This window comes from Symphalangus syndactylus, chromosome 11 (genome assembly GCF_028878055.3).
Source record: "Symphalangus syndactylus isolate Jambi chromosome 11, NHGRI_mSymSyn1-v2.1_pri, whole genome shotgun sequence".
NCBI classification, from domain to species: Eukaryota; Metazoa; Chordata; class Mammalia; order Primates; family Hylobatidae; genus Symphalangus; species Symphalangus syndactylus.
The window spans coordinates 82,316,968-82,337,028 of NC_072433.2; the positions used below are offsets into that span (position 1 = coordinate 82,316,968).

Here is a 20,061-nt window from a genome sequence, read left to right on the forward strand (position 1 = left end):
TTTTTCTCTATTTTATTCCTTTAGACAAAAGATTTACAATAGTTCATTGACTTATGTGATAAAGCAACAGCAGGGTCTGAGATGACTGACTCCAATTTTGAAAGACGCTCTACTGTGGGTAAAATACTATCAAACAGCATCTCATGCTACAGATAAATCTTTTGTGAAAGGAAGAGTAAATCAATGTGGCAAACTTCACTGTTGTGTAATTTTATGAAATTGCCACAGCCACTCCAACCTTCAGCAACCACCACCCTAATCAGACAGCAGCCATCAACATCCAGGCAAGACCCTCCACCAGCAGAAAGATTATCATTCACAGAAGGCTCAGATGATTGTTAGCATTTTTTTTTTTTAGTAATAAAGGATTTTTAAAATTAAGGTACATACATATTTTAGACATGCTTTTTTTGTGAATAATGCTATTCACACTTAATAGACTACAGTATGGTATATATATAACTTTCATATGCACTGGGAAATAAAAAAATTTGTGTGACTTGCTTTATTGTGATATTTGCTTTATTGTGGTGGTCTGGAACCGAACCTGCAATAGCTCCAAAATAGGCCTATAGGTATAATTCAAATACTCTTTTACATAGCTACTTAGGTTAGTGGTTTTATTTCTTGTCCCCTTGAGATGAGATTGTTGTTATGGGTTCCTCCCACATCCTGGTTGATTTTAATTATTTATCTATTTTGGGGTTCTAAAATATTGCCATAGTCAAAGACTCTAAATTAATTAAGAAAATTGACTCAGATAAATGTCATTTCCTCTTCATCCCTTTTATCCCATTCCCATCTCCCATTCTTGCCATCTGTTATTTACCTACATTCTGTATGTTACCAATTCCATTAGTTTCTAGCTTTTGATTTCTGTATTTCTTTTGGTAGAAATGCGAAGACAACACACAAATTCTTATGTATTTCTTTCTTACATAGAATGTTGCATATTGTTGATACTCTTTTGTACTTTGCTTATGTGAACTTCACAATACATCCTGTACATTTTTCCATATCAATTTCTGGAGATTTTCATCATTTATTTTTACAGCTCCATAGTATTCTGCCATGTAGATATGCCATAGTTTATTCAACCACTCCCCTATTTATGCGTATTTAGATTATTGCCTATATTTTATAATTATAAACAAAGCTACAACAAATTATTGTATATATATATATGCATTTCAAATTGTTGGGGGCATATGTAGGACTAAAATTTTGATTTTCTGCTGCCAAGTCCAATTCTGTTTTAAATTGAATGATACAACTGAGAGCACTTTGAAAACTAATAAAAGTTGTATTCACTGCAAATGTAGCAAAATAATACTTCGTTATTTGCATTATTTTCTTTATCTAATTTAATTGTATCTTCTTTGGAAACAGGTAGTTCAATTCAATAAACATGTGTCCTTAGCTACTAAACCAGACAGTTATTTTGAAAACTTCCCCTATCTTTTTAAATTCTAATATTATCAATCACATATTTCCTCACTGAGAATGTCTTTTTAAACTTTTTTTAATGTTTTGCAGAGACAAGATCTCACCGTGTTGCCCAGGCTGGTCTCAAGCTCCTGGCCTCAAGTAATCCTCCCATGTCGGCCTCCCAAAATGCTGGGATTACAGGTATGAGCCACCACACCCAGCCAAGAATGTTTGATATTTACTAGTTTTTACTTAACAATTGAATCTAATATTTGTACAGTTCCTAGTCATAAAATACTCTAGTATTGTATTAAATTATTTTTCTCTATTTTATTCCTTTAGATATAGGAGACAAATTAAAACTGCAGCCCTAATCTGGTTCCTTCTATTCCCTACATATGATATCAAATAGGGTAGGCGGAACAAAACAGGATCATTTGGTGCCAGGAGCACTCTCAGGGTTGTCTAACAATGAGTTAGCAAGGCTTGGGGACTCTCCTTCCTCCTGGCAGGAGGAGTTACACCCAAACTCAGCCTCCTTTGGAATTGGGGGCTCTCAGGGCCCTCAACATATCCACCTCCTGCAGTGCTCATATTCAAAATGTGCAAAGGATGCTACACAGCTATCTGGGGTCCATCCTTGGTCCTGCCTCTATCCTGGGTTCAAGGAATCCCTTATGTGGCCTATCCTAGTTCATCAGGAGATTGCCTTGGGATTTGGAATCCGGGAACTTAAGAGTATTTGCCTTATCTTATCCTTCGTCATGCCCTACAAAATGTGTTTAATCCACCATGAGACTACTGCCAGATCTGACCAGGCCTCAAAAGATCACTTCTTAGGAATCTCTGAAGTTTTGGAGAGATATTAGTCCTGGCTCCTGCAATGTGAGAAGATTCAACTGAGCAAATATATGTAGAAAAAGAATTTCAGGTCTACCAAAAGGTAGACTTCAAATATATGCCTCACTTATGTAACCAGTTATGTCAGTAATTACATATGATGTAGAGTCTAATTTGTCAGCAGTTTGATAGGGACTTTGCTGTCTGGGTTGGGAATAAGTCAGAGTTTTGGAACTTGCATCAAAACCTCTTCCACCATGGTCACAGGAGTCAAATAATGTGTCAAACTGCATCTTTGAATTCAAGCTTCTAAAAATTATATTCTAGTTAACTTTTTATAACTCAAGCGATCACATGGAAAACAAATTTATCATAAACACATAAAAAAGCTTCTAGGTGATATTGCTCTTATGCTCTTACCTCCTCGATCTCGAGCAGCTAAACTTTGACCCCTTCTTAATGTAATGTCCAGCTGGTACATTCCGGGATCAGCCAAGGGGACTTCTGCATTACTGGTTCCAGCAGCGTTTATTTTCTGGAAAACACGAAATATAAAAAATATTAAATTTATTATCTCTGTTCTATTTTCTCCAAAGGGAGACCATATATAGCTTAACCTAAATTAAAAGAATTAGTCAATAAAATAAATAATCTTCTGATTTCATACAGTCTCATAATCACTTAGTTCTCTGAAGGTTTTGAAATTTATGAAATTCTTTAGACTCAAAAACATGGCAGTTACAGAAATGTCCTGTTTTAACTCAGATTATGGATAACAAATGGAATATAAAAACATTTCCCATGGAAGTCTCCACACAATTCAACTAAGAAATATGAAAATGGAAATACTATCTGAAGTGAAAACATAATCAATGATGAGTAGAGAATAAGAGTGCAAGAGCAGTTGACTTCTACCTAACTGGAAATTAAAATTAAAATGATTGATTCAAGTGACTGTTGACTCATTTATCTGTGCAGAAAAGCTCATACCTATGAATTAAGCACTTCTGCTTCAGCCCCAACATGAAATTTAATTATATAGAAATAAATTCACCTAGCATTTTGGCAATATTTGCAAGAAATATATTCTCAATGGGGCTAAATTTCTAGTGCTGCTTTCTATGGAATAAAAGTACATAAGCTATTCCTAGATCTAAAAATGTTTGTGAGGCTGCCTCTATAGAATTTATTTTTAGCAGCAATATACTCTTAATAATTTAGTAGGCATTGAATTACAAGAGGAATAATGATATTAAAACAACACAAATGAAACATGTAGTAAAAATTCTTCAGGTCATATTTTGTAGTCTCTGCCACTCTGTATACAATAGGAAAGCTTTTCTTTGTGTGTTTGGGATTAATTTAAATTCTTATATTTTTTTTTCTGATTCAAAAGGAAATGTCCTTTTGTCTTAGAATATGCATGGATGAGGTAAAATAACAGACAACAGTCTTTTAATTCCATAATTCACATAAAATGAAACAATAAAGCATCATTTAAACAATCTTTATGGTATATAATTCACATACCCTACATTTGCTTGTTAAAGCAGCATTTTTTTTTTTTTTGAGGTTTTAAGACAAAGGCAAATAGCTTTGCTGTTGGAGCAATTATTATTTAAAACAAGAGGCAGCACAGCTTTGATTGATAACCTGAACTCATTGTCTCTCCTCTGATAACAATAAAAAATAAGTCACTTCACCTTCTCATGATATCCTTGTTTCTATAAATGATCCCTCAGTCACTCAGCCTAGAAATCGCTGAGCCATCTTTGACTTCTTCATTTGATTCCCACCCACATCCAAATAGTTGTCAAATCCCCCACCACTCCATTTCTGTATGACAGCTCTCAATTGTCTTTTTCTTTTAATTCCTATTACCACTCATTTGGATCAGGCCTTCAAACAACAAAGGAGTAAAAAGTAAAATGATTGTCTTGCTCTTCCCTTACCCATCTGATTGTGGCCACCAATGACAACAATTTGGGAAATACTTTTCACACTTTTGAAAGTCTTATGCAAACATATACACATACATATAGGTTTGTTTTTTTGTGGTTAGGCTTTCAGTTTTCACTAGTTTTAAACAAAGATAGTATTATATTTTGTCTATTATCAACAATTTCTAGAAAAATATCATGGGCACTTTTCTAGTCAATACATATAGATCTTTCTCTTTAAAATGTTCTAGCTTTATTGAGCCATAATTGACAAAATTATATGATTTTATGATATACAACATGATGATTCAATATACGTATGTTTTGGGCATTGATTACCACAATCAAGTTAGTTAACACATCTCTCACCTCACTTGTTTACCCTTTTGCTTTGTTTTGTTTTGTTTTGTGGTGAGGACACTGAAGCGAATTTCAAGTATAAAATTCAGTACTGTTAACCATAGTCACCACGCTGTGTATTGGATCCCCTGAACTTATTCATCTTCCAGCTGAAAGTCTGTACTCTTTAGCCAACATCTCCTCTTTTCCTCCACACCCCCACCCCTAGTAACTACTTTTTTTTTTTTTGAGACACAATATTTTTTCCCAGTGTAGGAATAGCATAATTTCTTCCATTATTTTCCTATTGATGGACATTTGTGTTAGTTTCATTGTTTGCCACACAGGACTGGTGCTTTCATTTCTCTTGAAAAAGTTTACAGAATGAATTTTTCCAAAAGGTTTTCCAAAAGGTTTAAATACTTCACGCTTCTATCAAAAGTGTACAAGACTGCCTATTTACCACACCTTAGTCAGCCTAGGATGTTACTAATTGTTCTAATTTTTTTCAAGTTTAGGGCACAAAACATGTTATCTTCCTTCAGCACATATTTCCAGAACTATGGGTGAGGAGTCTTGAAACCAGTGTAAAGGACAACAGTGTGACAGCTGTTCACTAAGCCATACAGAAGATACCAACTTGGAAAGAAAGGAAGCCAATCAAGATTTTCTAAACAACTTTTCAAAGAACAGTATATATGTGGGTCTAATTAATAAGCAAGATTTAAATTCAGACCCAGCAAACTTTGTTGAGGTCCAATTGTGTTTCAAGCTTTTCATTAGGTTCTTTTATATACATTGTTTCCAAATAAACAAATCTATTAATAAACATTAAGCTTATATAGGTTTTCCACTTTGTAAAAAATGGAATAAAATCTGCAGGAAAGGAGGAATTTTCTATGTGCCCTGTATCTTCCTCTACTGTTTTGATAGGTATGCTAAAGACAGAAAAATTTGACGGCTCAGACACCTGTATATTTTGTAGTCTTCATTGCTCTGTTCAGTGCTTCTTGAAGTTTAGTATGCACAGAATTTGTAGAGTACCAGGTTTTATATTTTCAAATATGTATTATAGTTTATGTGCAGGTTAAGGAATTTCCAAAGATAATTTTAACTACACTAGATTTTTCACTTCTGCAGTTTTAGAATTTAACATTTAGTTAAGACATAACTTCTCCAGACTTATATTTATTTGCTATAGTCATTTCCTCTTCTACAAACTTCTAATTTGTATCCTTTGTTCTCTTTTCTGCTGTGTTGTCTTTTTTAAAATGGCATATAGAACAGTTTCTCTACCAAATCTATTGCAAATATTTCCTCCTAGTGTCCTTTTGTTTCTTTGATCTTTGTAGATGGTATATGTGGTCATATAGAAACTATTAAGCTGTTAAAGCTGTCCTTCTTTCCCCTTTAATGACTTCTGTATTTCTTATCTTGCCTAATAATGTTTTCCATATCATGGCAATATCTATTGATTCTCATATATTTTAATATTCCTTTTATAATTTTAATTTTTACGTATCTTCTAATCATATGAAATATATTTTAAATGTACTGTGTGAAACAGGAACCTATGTGTTTTCTTAGTTCTCGCCTGGAATTGTAACACTGCCCATTAAATAAGCCCTTTTTCCCTTTATAATACATTAAGTTCCCATATACAGTTGGATCTGTTTCTGAAGTCCTCATGATCTGTTTACTTCTGTGTCAATGCTATACCATGTGATTACAATGACTTTAAATTCTAATATTTGTTAGAATATGTAGCTCCCATCTTTCTTGTTTTTCAAAAGCTTCTGGATTATTATGACATTTGTATTCTTCCTGATGAAGCCAAAATAGCTTGCTGGTTTAGCTGAGCCAGACCATCTAGGTTCGAATCCTGCCACTTACTAATTGTGTGAGCTTGAGAAATTACATAACTGATTTTTGCTTCCATTTTCTTACCTGTAAAGTGGGACTAAATTAATACTACTACCTCCTTGTCAGGTTGTGAGCACTAATGCATATAAGATGTTAAAATATTGCCTGGCTGGTTTGTTATTCACTACTGGGTGAAAAAATAAAAGATAAAAACAAATAGTGCTTGGCAAATTGTAGGCACTCAATAAATGTTAGCTACTGTCAGTTTCCAAAAATGAAACAAAAAGCACAAAATTTAGATTTGAACTGCATTGAGTTTCTAGATTAATGGGAAGAATTTATAATTTCATGATATTAAGTATTTTCCTTTAAGGAAAATAGAACTTTCCATCATTTCAGGTTCTGTTGTATGCCCTTCAATACAATCTTATTTTTCTTCTTTCATTTCTATCTAGCTTAATTTATTCTGGGGTATTTTATGGATTTCGTGTCTATTGTAAAAGGAATAATTCTTTTCCATTTCCATTCTGATAAGGTTATTTCTAGTATAATGGACAAATATTGTTTTGTATAGTGACTTTATATTCTGTCACTTTTCAAGTCATATTTTGAGTTGTCTGTGTATAGAAATCATATTGTCTATATATAATGCCTTTTTGACTCTTATTTTCTAATATTTCAATTGATTATTTTTAAATCTTATTGTGTTATCTTCCAAAGACTGTTAAAAATGGTGAAAACAGTGAACATTTCTGAATTAGATTTGGTTATAATGTGCATGCCTTTTAGTATTTCACAATTTAACATGAAGTTTATGAAGCTTAGGCTTTTTCTTCTCTTAATTTACTTGGGCTTAAAAAAAAGCACTGCTGAATTTTATCAATAGATTTTCAGCATACATTAATAGGATCATACAGAATTTTTGGTTGATAGATTTTTCTAACATTGAATCATCTTCATATTTCTAGAGTAGACTCTACTTGGCATTGTGAATTTGTTCACTCTAATGTACAATCATGATTATGTTCAAAACCATCTATCATATGTCAGCATACTTGAGTATATCCGTACTTCTTAGGAAGGCACTCATAGCTCCCATGATATGTTAGGTTGGTGCAAAAGCAATTGTGGTTTCTGCCATTACTTTCAATGCAATTACTTTTGCACCAACCTAACTCAAGCCTATCATTATAAACTGAGCCTTCACTTCTCTTCCACAAATTCTGGACCATTTTTCCTTAACAGAATAGAATTTACACTTTAAAAACTTGTATCTTCATCCTTTACTCTTGACCAGGGCTGCCTTCCCTTCTTGTTTCCCGTGTCTTCCTACCCAGTCTTCAAGGACCATTTCACTAGCACTTTATATCTTTATTTTCCATTACCACATTCTATCTCAAATGTCATATTTGTCATTTTAAATTATGAACCTTTAAAATCAGGGAATAGAGTATTTAAGCTTCAAATTGAAAGTGAATTATGCTGAAAGCTACGAAGATAGAAAGATGTCTTTACGAGCACCTGATCCAGCTGAGTAGAAACATCAATGGGGATCTAAATACAGTTGGCGAATCCATGGGCAGTTTGTTCTCTCTCTTCTCCTACACTCATGTAATGCATCCAATCTGCTTTGGTACCCTGTTTAAGGAACCCAGGTATACCCTTAGAATCCTTCTTAATACAGTGCTCTAGGCAGCCATCACCAATTGATAGAAATTAGCAGTTAAAATGAAACCCTGTCCGCTCAGGAGCTGTAATAAAAGACTCACTGTAATATACTGAAGGTATGAAGTCATTGGGAGAGAAGGACAGCGGATCAATCATGATGGGAGAGGACTCTCAGGAGGCCTCATAAAGATAACCATGGAGCAGGGTCTGAAAATATGTGTAGGACTTTGACAAAGGAAGATTTGGAAGGAGGGAGCATCAGGAAAAATCAACATGAGCCCGATGGTAAGCAGTCACCAAAAAGCACATCACTAGATTGTATGAGAAATAAGGTGGAAAGGAAGACTGATGTACAGTGAGGCCCAGCTAAGAAGGTTTCAGTCTGTGGGCAACGTGAAACCATCACAGGCTTTTGAAGACAGAAACAATAGAACCAGGCTCCAGTGAACACACACTTACTGCCTTACATGTTTTATGCTCTGGGCCAAATGCTTAGATTTCAGCGATGAACAAAACCCTGGCCTTTTCCCTCTGTAAGAGGGATGAGAGTAGAGAAATCCCATGTATCTAGAAATTATTTAAAAGGATTTATAACTGTTCAGTTTAAGTCATAAGAGCGTGATCTGACCAGTGGTAACAAAAACAAAAGATGGATTTGAGAGACTGAGGAGATTCGATCAACTGAATTTGCCCACTGACAAGATGTGGGAAATAGTGGGTAAGTCACACAGAAGTTTGAGCTGCGCTCCTGGGAGGATGGTAACGCCCATAGTAGACAGCAGAAATGAGAGGAGAAGCAACTCCAGGTCACCACTGTGTCAGCTCCAGGGATCGCCCAACTCCATAAAAGAACATCAAGAACTTTAGTGGATCTAGAGAGACATCTCCTCTCAGGCTCACTATAGTGGTTCCAAGAAGAAAATCAGCAGGCTGATTATGGAGGGATGCTAGAAATAAATGTGTATTTCTTTATTGTAAAGTATCTTTTAAAAAGTGTTTATGAAGCTTCCAAACAAAAAGATATCTTAGGAAATATGTATCTGAAGTGCTAGGCTCACATATATTAAAAGCTCTAAAACAAACTTTGTTCACCTCTGAAATTTTAAATATCCTGAATGAGATATCTAAGTTGTCTGCTCTTGTGGTCTGCTTTTTGTAACCAAGAAAGTGGCACTTTCACAGAATTTAACAGTGATAAGAAGTTAATGATCTGTGCAGTTATTTTTAGTGCCTTCGTCTATTTTGGACACTAGTTCCTTATTGGATGCATGATTTGCAAATATTTTATCCTAATCTACGGATGGTCTTTTCCCTATTAATTGTTTTCTTTGTTGTGCAGAAGCTTTTCAATTTGATGCAATCCCATTTGTTTATTTTTGCTTTTGTTGCCTGTGCTTTTGGGGTGTTATCAAAGAAATCACTTCCAAGACCAATGTCACAGAGCTTTCCTTGATTTTTTTCTTCTGGTAGTTTTACAATTTCAGGTCTTATGCTTAAGTCTTTAATCCATTTTGAGTTGATTTTTGTATAAAGAGTGAGATAAGAGTCTAAAAAGGATATGGCATATCAATAAATGCGGCTCACCATAGTCAAAGAATCAAGGCCAAAAACACCTTATAATCTCAATGGATACATGAAAAGCATTTGACAAAATTCAACATTCTTTTATGATAAAAGTTCCCAACAAATTAGTTATATAAGGACTGTTTCTCAACACAGTAAACACCATATATGACAAGTCCATAGCTAACATGTTCAGCATTGAAAAGTTGAAGGCTTTTCCTCTAAGATCAGAAACAAGACAAAGATACCCACTTTCAACACCCCTATTCAACATAGTATTAGAAGTCCTAGTAAAGGCAGTTAGGCAAGAGAAAGAAATGAGAGGCATTCAAATACACACACATATACACACACCCCCCCCCATGCCACCCCAAATTGTTAGAATTGATAATGGAATTCATTAAAGTTGCAGGAGACAAAATCAACTTACAAAAACCAGTGGTATTTCTATATGCCAACAACAAACTATCTGAAAAAGAAATTAAGAAAACAATCCTATTTACAATATCACAAAAAATACTTAGGAGTAGATTAATCAAGAAAGTGAAAGATCTGTATATTGAAAACTACAGAACATTGATGAAAGATATTGAAGATGACGCACAAGAAAGGAAGGATCGTACATATTCATGGATTAGGAGAATTAGTATTATTAAAATGTCCATACTAATCAATGGCATCTACAGATTCAATGCAATCTCCATCATAATTTCAATGACGTTATTCACAGAAATAGAATAAATAATCTAAAATTTGTATGAAGTCATAGACAACCCTGAATGACCAAAGCCATCTTCAGTGAAAAGAACAAAGCTGGAGGCCTCACATTATCAGATTTCAAAATCGATTACAAAGTGATAGTAATCAAAACAACAAGGTACTGACCTAAAAACAGACATATTAACAAATGAAATAAAATGAAGAGCCCAGCAATAAACCTATACATTTATGATCAATTGAGTTTTGATAGATGTGTCAAGAATACACAATGGGGAAAGTACAGTCTCTTCAATAAATGGAGTTGGAAAAACTGTATACCCACCTGCAGACGAATGAAAAAAGCTCAAAATTTAAAATTCAGAGTTCTAGGCACAGTTTGAAGATTAAGAAGTTTCCATGGTAATACTCAAAAGTTTCGGGGCTAAAGCCAAATATCAGATGCAAAGTGAGAAGTTTTAAGTTGTAGATTATAACACAGGATAAATTCACAGCCTTATCAGGTCACTTACGCGAAAGTCAGAAAAAATCATGGAAGAGTAGTTAATGACCAGAGCATTCACATCTTCTATCTCAGCAAGCTACCATTTTTGCAGAAGGCCTTCCTGTCTTGCTTGAACTGGAGTCATTACCATACATGGTGATGCCAAATTTCCTTATGCTCAACTCCTCCTTCCCTCATTTTAGACAGACTAGTGGCTCTGGCTGGACTTCAGGAACTCTGAGGGTAGGACCCAGCCTGATATCAATTTTTCTTTTCCCAACAGCCCCTCAAGTAATTTCAGTGTGCAGACTAGCTTGATCCTTCTGCCAGTTATAGAAGCAAGTCTTTGTGAAAACTATGCACAAAGATTTTCCAGACCTTCCTTATTTATATCATGAAACACCTGGGTACTACGTGTGGGAATCAACAGAAGGGTCCCAGTGACTTTAGGCTCTGCTGCTTGGGAGGCCTTTTTACATAAATAGAGAGAGCTTCCACCAGAAGATACAAAGGTGCTGGTAAAATAGAAGTTGGGAATGCCTCCTGACCTTTTTGAAATTTTCATTACAGGAAATAATAATAATAAAGGGGTTACTCTGTTAGCTGGCATGGTTGATTCTTTTAATTTTTAATTTTAATTTTTAATTGTTGTGGGTACACAGTAGGTATATATTTATGGGTTTCATGAGATATTTTGATACAGACATGCAATGCATTATAATTTCATCAGGTTAAATGGGATATTCATCACCTCAAGCATTTACCCTTTGTGTTACATACAATCCAATTATATACCTTTAGTTACTTTAAAATGTACAATTAAATTATTTTTTACTACAGTCACCCTGTTGTGCTGGCAAATTCTAGGTCTTATTCATTCTTTCTAACTATGTTTTGTACCCATTAACCCTCCCCTCTTCCCCTCAACCCCCAACTACCCTTCCCAGTCTCTGGTAACCATCCTTCTACTCTCTATCTCCATTGTTTTAATTTTTAGCTCCCACAAATAAGTGAGACCATGAAAAGTTTGTCTTTCTGTGCCCGGCTTATTTCACTTAACAAAATGATCTCCAATTCCCTCCATTTTGTTGCAAATCACAGAATCTCATTCTTATTATCAATTAAAAAGCAGGAGGTTTATTGTAGCACCAGTGGGGGAGGAGTATGCCTGGCTTCTAGGGAATTTCCTGGTGTGCTCTTAGTACCATGCCAAGTGGATTGTAGATTGGTTACATTATTCCATAAATGTTTCATACACTCAGGCCATGATCACTGCAGATCTAACTTTGTCTGTCAATAAAGCCCACTTAAAGTTAAAACTTCGTGACAGATATTCAATTTTCGACTTTTAAAATTTAGCAATGTTGTCAAAGATATCATTGTAGATTTCTACTTAGTCATGATAAGTTTCTACTTAGTCATCTCTTCTACTTTCTATGACACTGAAAACATGTGTCCAGTCTATGACACTGAAAACGTGTACAGTGAAATATCCATTAAGCGGAAATCAAAGCTTTTTAAAACTTAATTTTCAAAAACAGAACTCAAAAGCCACAGAGATATTCAAAGTTCAGTGAAGCTCAAGTATCTGTCAAGGAAACACTATGATTAGCTGGAAGTCAATTGATTAAGTGACTTTAAAGACCTCACACAGAATGGGAAAAATTATGGCAAATAATGGGCACACCCTACTATGTATGTCAGCCATGGTGTCTAATTTACAGCCACAATGGGAAGAAAAGATTATGCTTGGTTTCAAGTAAATATAAATCCCTTGCTCATAGCTGATTAGACATGAGCTGGGTGTCTAAACTAAGGGCAGACACTGAGCAGGCTGGCTGGTGCTAGGTTGTTACTTAGCAGAGAGTATTAGTAGGCAAAGATGATTTGAATGAATTTCAGAGAGAAGAAAAAGTTAACAGTAGCTGCTAAGCTGAAGAGTCATAATAAAGAAGCTGGAGAGGCCATAAGGCCATGTGTAACCTCAAGTCAGGAAACAGATGCTGTAATTAGCGGAAGTATGGGGTGGAAAACTACATATAGTAGAGGATAGAGTGTGACATTGTAGCAGGGCATACAGACACAGACCAAGCAACCAAAGCACAGTAATGACAATATTGGACAGGAGAGTGAAGATCTATGAGCTCCCACTGCTGAAAGCCTGAAGTACGTCTGGGAGCTGAGGGTTCACTGCTCCATACTCTTAAATGTCTGTGTGGTTCCTGCTGACCTTCTTACCTCTTCTGGCCTTCTTTGAGACAGCTTCAGTGAGTCCTTGGCCCTTACTACAGAATAGAATAAGAAAAGAACGAGACCGAGCAAAAGAAGCCAAGGATCAAGAGAGCAACCAGTTAACACAGGAAATCCATGAGTGTCAGAATACAGTAATATAGAGAAAGTGAGCTGCAGAGAGAGGCTGCAGACAGAAATCACTTCATGCATCCACCTTCTTCCTCCACAGTTCTGTGTGATGTTTATGCACAGCACCCCTGAGGGACTAGCTCACCACTCAAATGCCAAATAAGGTCAATGCTCTGCAGCTACTAAGTGAGGAAAAATTTCATGTTTTTTAAAATGAATTATTTCAACAAGAATTGGGAGAAAGTATATGGTTAGGGTGACCATGTAATTGATCATTCAAAATAGGATACTTTGGAGAGTGAAAGGGAGTGCATTATTAATTAATGATATGGTAGAAACAGGTAGAAACAAAACTGTCCCAGGTAAACTAGAATGCATGGTTACAATGGTAAGTTAGCCTTCAGATACCAGAAAGCAGAAAAGTCCAATCCTCTGGTCATATCAAAGCTTTACTATACTTTGTTTTTGAACTGAACTACAACCCTAGGTTTAATTCTGGGGTTTTGGTTTCCCAGTGGCCCAAACTAAACAAAATGGGCCAATAAATACTCAGACCCAATAAATGGCAACATTTGCTGCTGTTTAAAAATGTATGAAACTCAGTGCTCCCAGAATGTCTTTTCTGGGACTCCCACAACACTGATTACTCACCCGTGGATTGTCTGCTAAATTGACTGCTCTGTGTGGCATTGCTTCATTATCACTAATAACCTTTCCGTCTACACATACAGTATATAAAATAACCTGAGTCAAAGCAAATAAAATTCTCTTTTCTTAAGCCTTATGTAGATGGACCACTCTCTTTTTAAATTAGACCACGTAAGCAGACTTTGTGTTGCAAGATACAAATTTTGTTGAAGAAAGCACAGGTGAGATAGCAATTATTTAACTTCAGCCAAAAATACTGTCCTCTCTGATATTTGTTTTCTAATCTTTAAAATAGGTAATAGATATCTCATAAACACTGTTCTGATTATGAGATAAAATATGTAGGCTGGGCACGGTGGCTCACGCCTGTAATCCCAGCACTTTGGGAGACCAATACGGGCGATTGTGAGGTCAGGAGTTTGAGACCAGCCTGACCAACATGGTGAAACCCAGTCTCTACTAAAAATACAAAAATTAGCCAGGTGTGGTGGCACGCGCCTATAATCCCAGGTATTCAGGAGACTGAGGCAGGAGAATTGCTTGATCCCAGAGGCCAAAGTTGTAGTGAGCAGAGATAAGGCCACTGCACTACAGCCTGGGTGACAGAGCAAGACTCCATCTCAAAAAAAAAAAAAAAAAAAAAATGTAAAAGTGTTTGTAACTGTAAGAAATTGTTCAAATATAAGTGGTTATTTAGAGGCAGGTGATGAGGAGATCTATTATAAGATAAAGGAACTATTACAGGAGTCAGAGCACAAAGACATGGACACAAGGCCTAGTTATGGTATTAAATTGCTGTGAGGCATAGGGAAAGATTTTGAGCTCTAGAAGCCTCATTTTCTATTTCTTTAAAAAAATCCTTGTGAATTTTCTTTTCTTTTCTCAAGATGGCTGACCAGAGACATTGGATGCTAGTTCTCCTCAGAAAGATTAAAGTGACTGTAAATGGACAAGTTCCAAATGGGAAAGTGAGGGAAGAGAGCCGGGACCTCTTGGAGAATCCATGGGAAGAAGCTGGGGCACAAACAAGGAAAGCAGCAAGAATCTGGCATAGATTGACTCCCAAGGAACTCAGACCCCATGGAAAGACTTGGTGAGAGCGCTTCTCTGCTCCTCTCACCTCTGACAATCTCCTGACAGCCAGACTGTTGGGGAACCCCTCTGATCTTGTGACTCAGGGCAATGCTATCAGTGGTGATTTAGGAACTTCCTGGAGACAGAGAACTTGGTGGCCAGTTTACACGAGTATGGTTGTACTCCCCTCAGGTTTGAAATTAGGTATCAGGTGCCATACTGATTGTACACTTGTGGTGCCACTGCCTTGCATGTGGTTTCTCTGCCCTTGAGTTACTCCACCACCAAATCCCCCACAAATATACACCACAAACTGCTCCGACATTGGCAAGCACAGCTTACATGAAGAGCAGGGTCCAATTCCCACTCCCTACACAGAGTGGCAGCGTTCTAGCAAGGGAGGACAGATAAGTTGCAGAGTTGCCTGATCTGGCCTGGGGAAGAGGTTCTCACCTCAGCCCATTTTGGTGGTAGCCCTCAGAGGGGTATATCCATGGCCTGCACCTGCATTGCAGTGGGGAACCAAAGGACAAAGTCTTTGTGAACCGGAAGTCATGAACCCTACAACAGGGAAGTGATAGGGAAGCAGATCACATACCTGTTGGCTCAAGATGAGGAGCTGATGCATGCTCCACCACTTTCCCCCAAGACTTCAGTGTACCACAACACAATCTCTTCCTGCCAATACCCCTTCAGGGTGGGTGTTTCCACTCAACATCAGCCTACCTAAGATCAAGTCAGCTCCTACTCTTAACTGCTATATACTGGACTGAAGCCTGAACTGCACCACCCAACACAACCTGCTACCAGAGGGCTTAGTGCTAGTCCATGAGATAAGCTTCCTGAACCTCCACACTCTCAGCCCCACAGAAGGTCATATGTTGGCTCACACATCCAATATACTAGTACAACAAGCAGCAGCTGAGAAAGCCACAGCATAGAAGCTATATACAACCAAGAGACACATCCAGAGCCTTAGCCTTCTGCAAGTATCCGGAAAATAAGTCAACTGATTATACGCAACATACACCACAGTCATACCCTCAAGGGAAAAATGATATTTAAAAAAAGGTCTCATACAAATGATGGTGAATTCAAAAATAAGAAGCAGATGAGAAGGAATCAGCACAAAAAACTCCAGCAGTACAAAAAGCCAGAATGTCTTGATACTTTTAAAGGATTACTCTCACTCTCTAGCAATGGATCCTAACCAAATTAAATAGTTTGAAAAAACAGATAAAGAACTCAAAATATAGGTTGCAAGGAAACTCAGTGATATCCAATAGAAAATAGATATCCAACACAAAGAAGCCAGAAAATCAATTCAGGATATGAAAGACAAGATGGCTACATTAAAAAAAAATAGAACTCTAGAATAGAAAAGTTCACTAAAGACATGCTTTAACAATAGACTAACCAAGCAAAAGATTGAATTTCAGAGTTTGAAGATCAGTCTTTCAAATTATCTGAGTCAGACAAAAATTAAAAAAAAAATTTAAAAAATGAACAAAACTTTCAAGAAATATGAGATTATGTAAAGCAAACAAATCTATGATTTAATGGCAGTCTGAGAGAAAAAAAAGTAGGAACTCAGAAAACTTATTTAAGGGAATAGTTCAAGGAAATTTTCCTAATCTTGCTAGTAAGGTCAACATCCAGATGCAGGAAATTCAGAGAACACCTGCAAGACACTATACGAGATAACCATCCCCAAGACATAGAGTCGCCTGATTTTCCAAGGTCAACATGAAAGAAAAAAATATCTTAAAGGAAGATAGACAAAACAGCCAAATTACCTATAAAGGAAATCCCATCAAACTAACAGTGGACTTCTCAGCAGAAACCTTACAAGCCAGAAGAGATTGGAGGCATGCTTTCAGCTTTCTTTAAGAGAAAAATGCCAGCCAAGAATTTCACATCCTCCTAAAAAAATTAAGCTTCATAAACAAAGGAGAAATAAAGTGTTTTCCAGATGAGCAAACACTAAGGGAATTCATCACCACAAGACCGGTCCTACAAGAAATGGTCAAGGAGTTCTAAACATGGAAAGAAAGAATGATATATGCTATCATAAAAACACACTTAAGTACAAGGCTCAGCTAACGATACTATGACGAGAACAAAATCTCATATATTAACATTAACCTTGAACATAAACAGCCTAAATGCTCCACTAAAAAGACATAGACCGGCAAATGGGACAACAGCAACAAAGATCCAATTTTTTGTTTCCTTCAAGAGCACATCTCATGTGGAATGATATCCACAGGCTCAAAGTAAAGGGAAAATGAAGGATCTAGCACACAAATGGAAAACAATAAAGAACTATGGTTGCTATTCTTGTATCAGATAAAACAGACTTTAAATCAACAACAGTAAAAAGGACAAATAAGGGCATTATATAATGACAAAAGATTCCTCCAACAAGAAGACTTACCTATCCTGAATATATATGCACTCAATGTTAGAGCACCCAGATTTACAAAACAAATACTGCTAGACCTAAGAAAAAAGATAGCCAGCCATACAATAATAGTAGGGGGCTTCAACACTCTACTGACAGCACTAGATAGATCATTGAGGCAGACAACTAACAAAGACACTCTGGACTTAAATTGGACTTTTGACCAAACGGACCTACCAGACATCTACAGAATAATCCACCCAACAGCCTCAGGATATACATTCTCACCTGTGCATGGAACATTTTCTAAAATTGACCACATGCTTGGTCATAAAGCAAGTCCCAATAAATTCAAAATAACTGAAATCATATAAAGCATCTTCTGGGACCATAGTGGAATTAAATTAGAAATAAATATCAAGAGGAACTCTCAAAACCACACAAGTACATGGAAACTAAAAAGTCTTGTTTCCGAAGAACTTTGGGTAAACAACAAAGTTAAGATGGAAATAAAAAAAAAATTTTGACACAAATAAAAATAGAGAGAAAACATACCCGAACCTCTGGAATACAGCAAAGGCAGTGGTAAGAGGAAAGTTTGTAGTAATAAATGCCTAAATCAGAAAGATACAAAGGTCCCCAATTAACAACCTAACATGACACCCAAAACAAGCAAAACAAGAACAAACCAAACCTAAAGTTAACAGAAGAAAAGAAATAACAAAGGTTAGAGCAGAACTAAATGAAATTTAGACCAAAAAAATTATGCAAAGGATCAACAAAATGAACAGTTGGTTCTTCAAAAGGATAAGCAGAATTGATAGACCAGTAGCTAGACTAACCAAGAAAAAAAGAGAGAAGGTTCAAATAAGCACAATATCAAATGACCAGGGTGACATTACAACTGAAACTACAAAAGATCAAAAGTAATACAAAAGTTTCTCAGAGACTATTATGAACATCTCCATTCATACAAATTAGAAGATGTAGAGGAAACAGATAATTTCCTGGAAACACACAGTCTTCCAAGATCGAACCAGGAAGATATTGAAATCCCTTACAAAACAATGAGTAACGAAATATAATCAGTAATAAAAAATCTACCAACCAAATAAAAGCCCTGAATTCTACCAGATGCTCAAAGAAGAGGTGATACCAGTTTTACTAAAACTATTCCATAAAATTGAGTAGGAGGTATTTCTATCTAATTCATTCTATAAAACCAGTGTCATCCTGATACCAAAATCTGACAGGGACACAACAACAACAACAAAAACTACAGGTCAATAGCCCTAATGAACATAGACACAAAAACTGTCAATAAAATACTAGCAAGCCAAATCCAGCAGCACCACAAAAGGTAATTCATCACAATCCATTTAGGTTTTATTTCTGGGATGCATAGATGGTTTCCACATACACGAATCAATAAGTGTGATTCACCACATAAACAGAATAAGAACAAAAACCATATGATTATCTCAGTAGAAGCAGAAAAAGCATGTTATAAAATCCAACATTTTTGCATGATAAAAACTCTCAACAAACTAGGCATTGAGGAGACATACCTCAAAATAATAAAACAAATTTATGACAAACCCATAGCTAACATCACACTGAATGGGCACAGTTAGAAGCATTTCCCCTACAAACTGGAACATGACAGATGTCCACTCTTACCACTTCTATTCAACATAGGAGTCCTAGCCAGAGCAATCAGGCAACAGAAAGAAATAAAAAGTATCCAAGTAGGAAAAAAAGGAAGCCAAATTATCTCTGTTCACTGATAACGTGATCCAATAGCTAGAAAGCCCTAAAGATTCTGGCAAAAGGTTCCTAGACCTGATAAATGAATTCAGTAAAGTTTCAGGATAGAAGATCAACGTACACAAGTCAGTAGCATTTCTATACACCAATAATGTTCAAGCTGGGAACAAAATTAAGAACTCAATCCCACTTACAATAGCCACACACAAAAAACCAAAATACCCAGGAATACATTTAACCAAAGAGGTGAAAGATCTCTACAAGCAGAACTACAAAACACTGCTGAAAGAAGTCACAGATGACATAAATGAATGGAAAAACATTCCATGCTCATGACTTGGAAGAATCAGTATCATTAAAATGACCATACTGCCCAAAGCAATCTATAGATTCAACACAAATCCTATCAAATTACTAATGTCATTTTTCATGGAATTAGAAAACAAAATTCTAAAATGTATATGGAACCAAAAAAGAGCCTGAATATCCAAAGCAATCCTGAGCAAAAAGAACAAAGCTGGAAGTATCACATTACATGACTTCCAACTACACTACAAGGCTATAATAACCAAAGCAGCATGGCACTGCTACAAAAATAGACACATAGATCAATGGAACAGAATAGAGAACCCAGAAATAAAGCCACACACCCACGACCAACTGATCTCCAAAAAATTCAACAAAAATGACCAGGGTGACATTACAACTGAAACTACAAAAGAATGGGGAAAGAACATTCTATTTGATAAATAGTGCTGGGAAAACTGGCTAGCCACATGCAGAAGAATGAAACTGGAACCTTATCTTTCATCATATATAAAAATTTATTCAAGATGGATTAAAGACTTAAATGGAAAACCTCAAACTAGAAAAATCCTAGAAGAAACCCTAGGAAAAACTCTTCTGGATATTGACTTATGCAAAGAATTTAAGGTGAAGGCTTCAAAAGCAAATGCAACAAAAAC

At 36.1% G+C, this 20,061-nt stretch overlaps 1 protein-coding gene across 21 annotated transcripts in view; it reads right to left on the bottom strand.

The window, feature by feature from the left end:
* MCTP1 (multiple C2 and transmembrane domain containing 1) overlaps window positions 1-20,061 on the bottom strand; it is a 598,469-nt gene that overhangs the window by 304,708 nt on the left and 273,700 nt on the right. For 20 of the 21 annotated variants that reach the window (XM_063612299.1, XM_055233347.2, XM_063612297.1 and 17 more), the window contains exon 2: window positions 2,689-2,803. In XM_063612299.1, the coding sequence (XP_063468369.1) occupies window positions 2,689-2,803 (115 nt within the window). Of the gene's footprint in view, window positions 1-2,688; window positions 2,804-9,161; window positions 9,173-20,061 lie in introns of all 21 variants that reach the window. The other variant, XM_063612306.1, reaches the window with a different exon arrangement.